General features: G+C 45.8%; 1 protein-coding gene across 1 annotated transcript; it reads left to right on the forward strand.

The window, feature by feature from the left end:
• The first annotated feature begins 7,488 nt into the window (after positions 1-7,488).
• LOC126381573 (uncharacterized) lies at positions 7,489-12,829 on the forward strand. Its single transcript, XM_050031038.1, has 3 exons — positions 7,489-7,495; positions 11,913-12,109; positions 12,419-12,829. Exons 2-3 carry the CDS (start codon positions 11,950-11,952, stop codon positions 12,643-12,645), a joined length of 387 nt encoding a protein of 128 aa, XP_049886995.1. The 5' UTR covers positions 7,489-7,495; positions 11,913-11,949; the 3' UTR covers positions 12,646-12,829.
• Positions 12,830-13,105: the final 276 nt, after the last annotated feature.

Here is a 13,105-nt window from a genome sequence, read left to right on the forward strand (position 1 = left end):
TAGGCGCTCGTTTACATAGAAACGTCTAGGTTCGGCGCGTAGTCCTATCCCCTCTGTAGTGACGGTGCGGCGCACGCGCGCCTCGCGCTGGACCCGGTCGCGTGTGGTGCGGCGCGCGCGCCCCACGGCGATGTTGCGCGGACGAGGGACGCCCTCGCTCCCCGCGCGCACTCCGCCTACACGCACACAGCTGACCATATCGCGCTCGTCGACGGTCACTCCGAGCTTCGCGGCGCACGCCGCAACGAGGTGGGCGACATTCTCTCCACTCTCCTCGGGAATGCCGGAGATCTCGATGTCGTTCAGGAGAAGCTCCTGGTCGCGATCATCGAGATCTTGCTTCAGTTGCGCGACCGTCGACTCCAACGCGCTGATGAGCCCACCTTGGGCACCGTCCCCCCTGACACTCGCAGTCCGCTCCACTGCGTCGACCCTTTCCTCCAGCCTACTGAGCCGTGCGTCACAGGAGGACACCATGGCACGCAGGTCCTGCATGTCCTGGCGGAACGCGCGGATCTCCTCCCGAGTCTGCCTCATCTCCTCACGGAGCTCTTCCCGGTTCTGCCGCATCTCTTCGCGAAACTTTCGCATTTCCGCAGACAGGACGGCCTCCGGCTCTTTGTACTCGACAGTGATGTCGAGCGCTGTTGTGTTGAGCGAGGCAGCGACCTCACGCGCGTCACCAAGCTCGATGCTGGCTGGCTGGGTGGCAGCCGAAGACTCGGACATTGAGTCGTCCAATAAATAGGCGATACCTACACCGCGTATGGGCGTGCTATTATCATTTTTCGTAGGCATTCTGGATCTACAGCTCGGGCAACGCCAAGATTCGTGTATTTGTGTGTCCCTAGGTACATTGACACACGACCTATGGCTTGCCCCTTTGCAACCAGGACACACGATGCCGTCTGGTAGGGACATGAATTTACAGCACGCACTGCACTTCACCGGCATAGTTGTAATAGCTCGACCGTTTATTATTAAGTACAAAAGTTCACAACAAACCTAACAGGTGGCGGTAGTGTGATGTAAATATTCGCACAATATTTGTAGTGTCACTTTGTAAGTTTGTTTAGTAAATAATAATATAACTTGTGTAAAATTTTACTACAAATATACGTGTTATATGCAATTTACGAGTTTTATTTGCCACTTTGCTGTAGTAATTATTTATGTGGGTACACTTTAGGCTTACGAGTCGCGAGTGGATTTTTTATTTTTAGTTTAGCACCGTAATCCAAGCACTTCACTGCAATCCCACAATAAATACTACTCACTAGGGTCTTCTTAATCTTTTTGTATACGTGACGCACTGTAATTACTGAGGTAAATATTTTTTATCGGAGCAACGAGATGTCGTACCGTCAGTTAACACGACGTCCGTGACGTCACTCTTTACAACGGAGATAAAGCACATTTCAGGCATAGACAACGTTGTGGCCGACACGTTATCCCGCATCGAAGAACTGCAGATGCCAGTCGACCTCGAAGACATAGCCAAACACCAAGCTACTGATCCGGATCTAGCCAAACACCTAGAAGGCGAAACTTCCCTGCGTCTCGTCAAAATTAATATCCCTGGAAGTCGGACTGATTTGTACTGCGACGTCAGTACACCAACTCCCAGGCCATTCGTACCCAAACATCTACGTCAGCAGGTTTTCAACACCTTGCACTCGCTTAGCCATCCCGGCGCCAATGCCACGGCCAAACTCGTTGCACAACGCTTTGTTTGGCCACTGATGCGCAAGAACTGCCACGAATGGGCTAAGGCATGTTTGACCTGCCAGCGCTCAAAGGTAAATAGGCATGTCGCGTCACCTGTAGGTACGCTCGATTTACCTTCAGCGCGATTCAAACATGTCCATTTAGACCTGATCGGACCATTACCGCCCTCTGGCGATTATCGTTACTGTCTTACAGCCGTCGATCGCTTTACGCGATGGCCGGAAGCTGTACCACTAACCGATATCACCGCCGAAACGGTGGCCAAAGCGTTTATCTCCAGCTGGGTGTCTCGATACGGTTGTCCCGTAGAAATCGTAACCGACAGAGGCAGACAATTTGAGTCAGCCCTTTTTCAGCAGCTGTCCAAGTCCATCGGTTTCGATCACCGCAGAACAACCGCATACCACCCTCAGTGCAACGGCTTGGTCGAACGTTTTCACCGGCAGCTAAAAAGTGCAATTACCTGCCATGCTGACGCCAACTGGACTGAGACGTTACCTCTAGTACTTCTCGGGGTAAGGAGTGCCTTTAAAGAAGACCTTCAAGCGTCATCGGCTGAGCTGGTGTACGGCGAGCCGCTACGCCTTCCTAGAGAATTTTTTGGGCACACCGTGTCGTACTACACCACCGACATTACCGATTTCTCAGCTCGAATGAAATCATTCGCCGAGAACTTACGTCCTGTACCACCACAGCACCATTCAAAACACAGAGTCTTCGTGTTTAAAGATCTCGACACATGTAGTCACGTATTCCTGCGGGAAGACTTACTGCGTGGCGCACTGCAGCCCGCATACACGGGACCACACGAAGTCCTCAAGAGAGGTGCCAAATATTTCAAAATACGTCTTAAAAATAAGGACCAGACAGTAAGCATAGACCGACTAAAGCCAGCCTATCTACTGTCTGAATATGTTACGCAGGCATATACCCCACCTTCTTGTCCACCTCAACTCCACAACCCCCCAGCCGAGACCCGTACGACACAATCGGGAAGACATGTACGCTTCCCTGATTATTATCGCCCGTAGACACGGTCTCTGGAGGGGAGTGATGTAGGTGACTTGTTATAATTTACATTTTAATATATACAATAATACACAGTCACACATAACACACACACACCACACTTTCATTCATTCACCATACAGAAACACAAAACGAAATAATTATAATTTATTTACAAGCAAAGCCGGGCGATATCCGCAGTATAGCAGTGAAGATGCGCGCCGTAGCGCGTAGGTACTCCATACCTACGCGGCGCGCGGGCGCATTCCTCAGCGCGGTCGCTCGCCAGTCGAGTTGTACCGATCCGACGCAGAACCTGTGCCACTCGACGGCTCGCATGCTACCTACGCGATTTACGCGATTCTTTATTTATGTTATTTGTATTCGCCGTGCTGAATTGCTTTGCCGCTTTGAACTGTTCTATCTTCTACTTTCCTCTCTGTGACTCTTGTGCTTTCTTCTTCTGTAACTTTGTGTCTGGTGTGGATTAAAGTGACGTTACAGTGTGTAAACCGGACTTTCTATTTTCTACCTCACAATTTGCCTATTGCTGAAGCCTATCGCCGGTACCACTGGCACTCAACGACACTACGCCCCCGAACAGACCAAACATACAATGTTAAAAAAAGTGAATGTATGGTCTTTCAGGCCAGGGGAAAGCGACTAACCAATATCCCGCCTGTAAAACTTTATGGAACGCCACTACGATGGGTGGATAAGTTTAAATATCTGGGTCATTTCGTTACCTCTGACCTGAAGGACGATTCAGACATAGAGAGAGAACGCAGGGCGTTGTCTGTCAGAGCGAACATGATAGCCCGCAGGTTCGCACGTTGCTCCACCGAAGTAAAACTTACTCTTTTCCGAGCTTACTGTACCAACTTTTACACGGGCGCGCTGTGGGTCAGTCATACGCAAAAACAGTATAACGCCCTGAGAGTTCAATATAATAACGCGTTCCGGGTGCTGGTGGGGCTGCCTCGTTTCTGTAGCGCATCAGGGATGTTTGCGGATGCAAGGATGGACTGCTTCTACACCATCATGCGGAAACGCAGCACATCACTGGTGCGCAGGGTGCGGGCCAGCCCCAGCAGCGTCCTGAGCGTGTTTGCGAGTAGGTTTGACTGTCAGTACATGCGCCATTGTTGTATGATGCATTTACTGACAAACAAAAACTACTAGTAATTTTGTAATTTTAATTTTATTGTATTTTAATTTTTATTTTGGTTTTAATTTAACTTAATTTTATTTATTTATTTATTATTTTTTGTTTTTTTAAGTGTGTAATTAATTAATGTAATATGGACCATCATGTCTGAAATAAATGATTTTTTGATTTGATTTGATTTTGACTAAAACTACTGATCCTACTGAACCTACCCCTAGTACTTTGGAACAGCCTCTAGATTTCACAGTGACTTCTGAATGTGATCACTTTCGCATTGGTGACATACAGAAGCTTAAATTTGACGGCACAACTTGTGTACAGGCTTTTATCCAAAAAATCAATGAGTTTACATCTAGAAATATACCTTCCCACAGGTTGTTAACATACGCAACGGAAATATTCACTGGGAATGCTCTGCACTGGTACCGAGATATTAGGGACTCAGTAAATAATTGGAATGATGTCCTTGAAAAATTAAAAGATGATTTTAGCCATTCTGACTATGACTACAGACTAGTGTCAGAAATACGTAATCGGACACAGGCTGATTCGGAAAATAGCGTCGTTTATTTTTCTATAATGTCACAACTTTTTTCAAGGCTGTCTCAACCTTTGACAGAAAAGGAGAAACTACAAATTCTCTTACATAATATTAAACCCTGCTATGCTAGTATCTTGGCGTCTGCGTCCGCGGTTAAAACCATTGATTCTATTGCTACTCTGCGAACAATATGTCGTAACTACGAAAAGGTACAATGCTATACTTCTCAATACCGTGAACCACCTCGAGTTACTTCTGAAACTTTGGCTCCAGATCTAGCATTTGCGAAACCAATGGCATCTACTTCTGGAAACAATAAAAACAATTATCAGAGGAATTACTATACTAAACCAAATCAGAACTACTTACGCTACAATAAAAAAATACCTACACAAATAAAAACTATAACTCTAATGACAAAAAGGAATCTTACAATAATAACTTGGTACATAAAGCAAAGACACCACTACCTCCATCCAACATGGTTGCAGCTATAGATAATAACCCATCTAAAACTTGGCCGAATGTTTCCTGTCCACGCTGTCGCACCACCGACCACTCTCTGAGTCAGTGCAAGCAGGAAAGGTTCATTATTTGTTTTAAATGCGGAAAGAGGAACTTCAAATACCCTGATTGCCCTAACTGCCATAAATATAATAATCCTAGTTCAAAAAACTAACATCAGAAGATTGTGGCAAAGGTATAGCTGCTACACCTAATAGTAATTTCAATAGGAAAGAATGGGATGATTGGCTTACAACTGTAAAAATATTTTTCAACAGCTACACTGTTGCTTCAATCTTCGACAAAAAACCTATACATGATATACGTCCCTACGCTACTGTAGAGATTGTTAATTTATCTTGCTGCGGACTACTTGATTCTGGGTCAGCAGTCACTATCCTAGGTAATAAATAATTCTCACCAAAATTTTCTGAATTTGGGATTTAGGATGAACTACGATGAACCTAAAACGTTTACTGCTGCTGGTGGTCAGAACTTGTCTGCAGTTGGGTACTCGAATCTTCCTGTAAACTTTGAAAATCAGTGTCATATGCTAAAAATTTATGTGCTACCCTCTATAAAAACAAATCTCATTCTTGGAATCGACTTCTGGAAAAACTTTAAATTATTTCCTAAATTTAAAAAATCATCTGAGGAAAACGTTAACAGCGTCAGCGAATCTCCTGGCATGCTACAATCTTACGAGGTACTAAATGAATCCCAAATAATTACTGCTGATAATATAATCTCCCAATTTCAGCACATATCTGCTGAAACTAAAGGCTTGGGTCGTACTCATCTTGTGACTCATTCCATTGATACTGAGGACTCGCCACCTATTAGACAGAGATACTACAGAATGCCACCTGCAAAATTGAAAATAGTTTGTGATGAACTTAATGAGATGCTACAACTAGGCGTGGTTGAACCGTGTGAGAGCCCATGGTCATCTCCAGTTCTAGTAACCCCCAAGAAGGACGGAAAACTTCGATTTTGTCTGGATAGTAGAAAACTAAATTCTGTTACACGTAAAGATGCTTACAAGCTACCATACATCTCGGATATTTTGGACAATCTAAGGAATGCGAGATATCTTACAAGCATCGATCTTTCGAAGGCTTTCTGGCAGATTCCTATTACCGAGAAGGACCGGGATAAGACTGCATTCTATGTTCCTGGTCGTGGTACCTATAGATTCGTCACTATGCCGTTCGGGCTATGCAATGCACCTGCTACACAACAACGGTTAGTTGATATGTTGTTTACAGGACCGGAATTTGAAAACTCTGTCTTCGTCTACATTGATGATATCATCATAGCTTCTCCTACCTTCGAGTCTCATATTTCTACGCTCCTTATGGTCTGCAAGAAATTGAAACATGCTAACCTTACAATCAACCTTAAAAAGTCACTTTTCTTCCGTAAAGAGCTAAAGTATCTTGGCTATGTTGTCAATTCTCGTGGTCTTCATGTTGACCCTGCTAAAGTAGAGGCGATACTTAACTTTCCTACTCCTAAGAACAAAAAAGAAGTCAAAAGATTCTTGGGAACGACCTCTTGGTACCGGAGATTTGTGCCAAATTTTAGTACGGTTTCAGGCCCGCTAAATAGGTTAACTTCGACTGGAAAAAAGGGAAAACACCCATTTCTGTGGACTAAGGAAGCGGAAGAATCTTTTCAAAGACTAAAATCCTGTCTTTGTTCTGCTCTCTTGCCCGGACTACGACAAACCATTTCAGGTCCATACCGATGCCAGTAACTATGGTGTAGGCGGACTACTTACGCAGACTATTGATGGCATCGAGCATCCTATCGCGTATATGAGCAAGTCGTTGTCCGCACAGGAGAGGAACTACAGCATCACAGAACGCGAAGCTCTAGCAGTACTTGTTGCCTTGGAACACTGGAGGTGTTACTTGGATAATGGTCATAAATTTACTGTTTATACTGACCATTCTGCTCTTAACTGGAAACAAGTTCAAGAATAACTTAACGAAATGGCTTATGGACAAATGTTACTTTAATTTGAAGGAATATTTTGAACATAAAAATAAATAAATTTTGTAATTTTTTAATAATAAGTATATTTTCAATAATTTTCTTTCAATGTACCATTTCTTTATTTTTTATTTTCTTATGTATATTTGTACGCCTGCATGCAGGCCGCACACATCACAACATTGTTATTTAAATTATTTTACCACCTTTTTTGTATTCTATGTGTTCTCGCAAATAAATTGATTTGATTTGATTTAAATGGTTTATTAATTTGAATAACCCAACTGGTCGTTTAGCACGCTGGGGCGTACGACTATCTGCCTTTAACTTCGAAATTAAACATCGTCGTGGCATTGACAACGTTATTCCCGATGCTTTATCTCGTGCACTTCCTGTTGCGGCTATTGAGACTAACCCATATGCTACCCAAACTACTGACGGATGGTATTTAAATATTGTAGAAGATAAGGAGACTATGACGTAGCACTGGGTATAAAAGGCAGCGCGAACTGGCGCTCGCCCTTATTCTGCCGCCGACCGCCGTTGGAGTAAGACCAGCCCGTTATTATTTCCGTTTGGTGACTTTTTGTTTTCTTGTGTGTAAAAAATTAATTATTCGAATTATACGATTGTAGTTCATTGTTTCCTTTTTTTTTAATAAAATCCGCTTGAAGTATCCAAGATCAGAAGTGGGATCGGATTAACGCGATCCGATTCTATCGGCTGTTCTGTCTTTGTTTATTTGGAGCGGGAAAAAAAAAGGGAAGTAATGTCGGATTCCCAAAATAGTTCCCGTCGCAGTCGCCGTAGGTCTAGGGATCGAAGGCACGACCGCCGACGTTCTAGGCGTCGTGATCGTACACGGGAGGGTTCTAGGCGTCGCACGCGTGAGCGTACGCCGGAGGACCTGATGCGTCGGATGGCCGCGATGTCAGCGCGTCTTCACTATTTGGAAAATCAGTGCACCGCTGCGCGAAGTGTACCCGTACCTACACGCACTGCGTCGCCGCCATCCCGGCGCCAGCCGTACCCGGTTACACCTATGAGTCGCGTGACGTCACTGACGCCTGATCGGTTCGCAACGCGCTTGGACCCGACAAATTATTCCCCGTCGTCACCTGAGCGACACACCGAACTACCGACAACTAGCTCGCGTGCGGATCAAACGAAAACGATGCTTGAAAATGTTATTGATGTACCCCAGCTGTCAAATGTGACCGATAAGATTGTAGACGCAATTCGCTCGATAAATTCGGTAGTACGATCTAATCACTTTTACATATCGAACTTTGACCCCAGCTTGCACAATATTGAAGATTGGTGCGCAGAAGTAGATCGCGCTAAAAATTTAAATAACTGGACAGATCATGAGTGCCTTTCTCGTATAGGTAATTGTTTGAAGGGCGAAGCTAGGAATTGGCTTAACGAATGGGTGACAGGCGACCGTAGTTGGACCAATTTTAAAAACGAATTTAAGCCTTTGTGCCCGAAAACACCTGACATTGCAAATATTCTATTTGACGTAATGAACAAAAATTCGGACAACTACCCCACTTATGCCGACTACGCTCGCCGGTCACTGCTTCGTTTGCGAATTGTTAGAGGGCTCAGCGACGAATTGATATCAGCAATCGTAATTCGTGGAATTGCTGATCCTCAAATTCGAGCCTCTGCGACGAATGCGAAACTAACCCCAAATGACTTGGTCGAATTTTTCTCGATATATGTAAAATCGACTACACCAAAAACAACTGCGCCCCGTGCCGCGGCCCCCCAACAATGTTCGTCTAGTAAAAACAAAAATACCCCCAACTTAATTTCTCGAAAGCGACGATTTGAGCAGGGAAAATGTTTTGCATGTGGCGAGACGGGACACAGGCAGGCTGATTGCGTCAGTAAGAAACCAAAAACGCGTACGACGGAGAATATTTCCTCCGATATTTGTGATGCGTCGACATCAAAGCCCGTCTTTGTGCCGAAAAAGCCTGAACAGTGTACGTTCTGTAAAAATATAGGTCACAGAGTTGACACATGTTTTGCAAAACAAAAATCGGAGTCACGAAATAAAAATGAGGTCAACTTTTGTCGTGAAAATCAAACCACTCGCAACCGTGATGTTGTTGTTGCTGTTATACAGGGTGTGCCAGTGGATGTGCTGATTGACAGCGGCTCAACAATATCACTTGTTTCGTCGTCGCTACTAAAGCATTTTAGTTGTGGTCTTAAACCCGCATTTCGTGTGCTGAAGGGGTTGGGCAGTCAGGAACTCGAAAGCACCTCATATGTGACATTGCCAATTGAATTTGATGGTATCACCTTGGAGGTGGATTTATTCGTGGTGGCATCCGAGTTCATGAATACCCCGGTCATTGTAGGTACAGATGTTCTGAACAGGGAGGGCGTCCGATATGTTCGCACACGTGATTCCCAGCAGATTACACGAGAAGTGAGCATTCCAGACCGAGTTATGGTTGTTCAGTCTGATCCTGCCATACCGATCAACACAGCCCTCGTTGGCGATCAACTGCAAACGTTACTGAACATCATTAACGAGTTCTCTGAGCATTTTATATCAGGCACTGCGACCAGCACAGTGAATACGGGCAGTATGGCGATCAGGTTGAACAACAATACACCGGTGAACTACCGACCCTATCGAATGTCGCATGGGGAAACGCTCCGCGTTCGAGAGATTGTTAAGGATTTACAGGACAAGACGATCATTCGAGAATCGGAGTCTGAGTACGCAAGTCCGATCCTCCTTGTCAAAAAGAAGGACGGATCGGACAGAATGTGTGTAGACTACCGAAAACTGAATGACGTGACCGTGAAAGACCGGTTTCCACTACCTCGGATTGACGATCATATAGATAGATTGGGACAAAACAAATATTTCACAAGCCTTGACATGGCCACAGGGTTTCACCAGATCCCGATGGACAAAGACTCTGTCCCTTACACTGCCTTCGTCACGCCTGAGGGGCATTTTGAATATTTAAAGATGCCCTATGGCCTGGCGAATGCCCCAGTTGTATATCAGAGAATCATAACGAAAACATTACGCGAATTCATTGAGTCTGGTGAAATCCTGGTTTACATCGATGATGTCCTGATATTGAGCAAAACTGTTGAACACGGATTTGACCTCTTGCGCAGAGTTCTCGCGACCTTGACTAATGCCGGGTTTTCTGTCAATTTAAATAAATGTTCCTTCTTAGCCACGGAAGTTGAATACCTAGGACGAAGTATTAGTGAAGGTCAGGTTAGGCCGAGTCATAATAAAGTTAAGGCCTTGACGGAGTCTGCTGAACCGAAGAACGTAAAACAGGTTCGCCAATTCTTGGGCTTAGCCAGTTATTTTAGGCGCTATATACCTGGCTTCGCTCAGAAAACGGCTTGTATTGCAGCATTAACGCGAAAAGGTGTTGAATTTAAATGGGGTTCGGATCAGCAGGCTGCCCGAAAGGAGATCATAGAATGTCTGACTAGCGAGCCGGTGCTTGCGATCTATGATCCCTCCCTTCCGATTGAGGTCCATACGGACGCAAGTTCGCTGGGCTATGGAGCTGTCCTCATGCAGGTGCACGAGGGTAGTCGTAAACGAGTGGTTGCTTACTACAGTCGATTGACGCAGGGGGCTGAAAGTAGGTACCACTCGTATGAACTCGAGACCCTCGCAGTGGTTAGGGCTCTGCAGCACTTTAGGCATTATCTTGTAGGCCTACACTTCACCGTTGTCACCGACTGCAACGCTATGAAGCTTACTAAAAGTAAGAAGGATTTGCTTCCCAGGGTGGCCCGGTGGTGGGTATACCTCCAAGATTTTGATTTTCAGCTGGAGTACCGTAAAGGCTCGTTAATGTCGCACGCTGACTATTTGAGCCGGAACCCTGTCAATGTGTGCACGGTTCAAAAACCATTGAATTGGGCACAGATTGCCCAGGCTTCCGACGAAGAGACTCGTACTCTTATCCAGAAACTGACGGACGGACAATTAGACGCGAGTCGATACATGGTTAGGAATGACCTTTTGTACGTCAAGTACACTCCCATTGGGGAACCACCACGTTTCCTCTGCTACATCCCAAAGGGACATCGACTCAGTTTGCTCCGTGTCTTCCACGATGAGCACGACCACCCTGGCGTAGATAAGACCTTTGATTTAATAGTAAAGCACTTTTGGTTCCCAGGGTTGAGGGTTTTTGTTCAAAAGTACATTTCGCACTGTATAGTGTGCATATCCCAAAAGAAAGTAGCTCGGGCCCCGTTGCAACCCATTCATTCATGGGAAAAACCTGAACTGCCCTTTGACACAGTTCACATGGATGTCTTAGGCCCCCTTCCTGAGGCTGACGGCTACCGTTACGTCCTCATCGTCGTTGATGCCTTTTCAAAGTTTTGCCTTCTTTACCCGATGTATAGGCAAGACGCTGACGAACTAAAACGCCACTTCACAAACACCATTTCTCTCTTCGGGACCCCCAAGTTGATTGTAGCCGATAGAGGCAGAATGTTTCAAAGCGCGGAGTTCCTTGATTGGGTGAAATCCATGGGCAGTGACACCCACTTCATAACACCGGAAATGCATCAATCAAATGGACAAGTTGAGCGCTATTGTCGCACGGTGCTCAATATGATTCGCGTTGAGACCAACTATAAGGGACAGAGGTGGCCGGGTGTCATGTGGAAGTTGCAACTTGTGCTCAATATTACCAAGCACAGGACCACTAAATATTCGGCTCTCAACCTGCTAGTGGGCATTGACGCAGCGACGCCCCTTGTAAGAAGTTTGGTCCGTGATGTAGCTTTGGAGGGATCCAGCCCGAATCGGGAGGCATTGCGTGAAATGGGCAGACAGAGAGCTTCGGAGCGACTCAGGTTAAACCAGGAGAAGCAGGACTCTTACGTTAACCGTGGAAGGAAACCACCCCGCGGTTATGAACTAAACTCTTTAGTTTTTGTCAGAAAACAGGCGCAGTCCACGGGCAAACTCGACTCTGGCATGCGTGGACCGTACCGGGTGACAAAGGTGTTACCGCACGGACGCTACGAGCTTCAGCGGCTGGCGGGTTCCTACGGGAAGACAACCCAGGCGGCAGCGGAGTACATCATGCCATGGCGTGGGGAGTGGACTCCTGAAGCGTGTGCTGCTTATTTCGAAAGTAAGCAGCTTGTCCACCTAGAAGCATGTTTCGAACTGCTATTTAGGTGTGTCTCCAGAAATAGCTAACGTTGTGCTTCCTTTCTGGCCCGGCTGTTAGGGGACGCTAACGACGTGCCTATTCCCTAATAGCTGGTGGTTCTCTCCCGATATGCTAACGTAGTGCCTCTATCGTGGTGCGCTTAGTAACGCTAACGGCGGGCCTATTACTAAGCTGGGATTGTTTTAATAAACGCTTAACGTCACATTTTTGGTGCTCCACTCTACAAAAGTTGGAGCATTGGTATAGTGTAAGTTTGTTTATGCACAGGTGCAGACCAGAGCGAGGAGGAGCCCACGCCAGCGAGTGTTGACATGCCACAAGAAGTGGATGCGCTGCCGCTGATCCCTGAGACTGTCTCGGCAGAGACACAATCTGCCGGAATGGCAATTGACGAGGTCCAGCCCAGCACGTCGAGAGGCACGCAGATCCTGTCTCGAACCAAGCCAACAGCCGAGCCTTCTATGCCGCTGCTAGACACGGACATGGATAGCTAAAGATTAAATGGGAGTCCGAGGACGGCCTCCTGTCAGGAGAGGCCGTGTAGAAGATAAGGAGACTATGACGTAGCACTGGGTATAAAAGGCAGCGCGAACTGGCGCTCGCCCTTATTCTGCCGCCGACCGCCGTTGGAGTAAGACCAGCCCGTTATTATTTCCGTTTGGTGACTTTTTGTTTTCTTGTGTGTAAAAAATTAATTATTCGAATTATACGATTGTAGTTCATTGTTTCCTTTTTTTTTAATAAAATCCGCTTGAAGTATCCAAGAATATATATAATGGTTGCCAGAGTTCACCAACTTCATTTCCTAATTACTATGTTAGAAACTGACGCTTATACCGTTTTATGAAAGCGAAGTGCTCATTACAAGCAGAATTTGAGTGGAAAGAAGTTGTTCCTAAAGATATGAGGTGCCCCATTATCATGGAAAACCATTCTGCGCCTACTGCTGGGCAT

The sequence above is a fragment of the Pectinophora gossypiella genome, unplaced genomic scaffold (genome assembly GCF_024362695.1).
Source record: "Pectinophora gossypiella unplaced genomic scaffold, ilPecGoss1.1 Pgos_63, whole genome shotgun sequence".
NCBI lineage: Eukaryota > Metazoa > Arthropoda > Insecta > Lepidoptera > Gelechiidae > Pectinophora > Pectinophora gossypiella.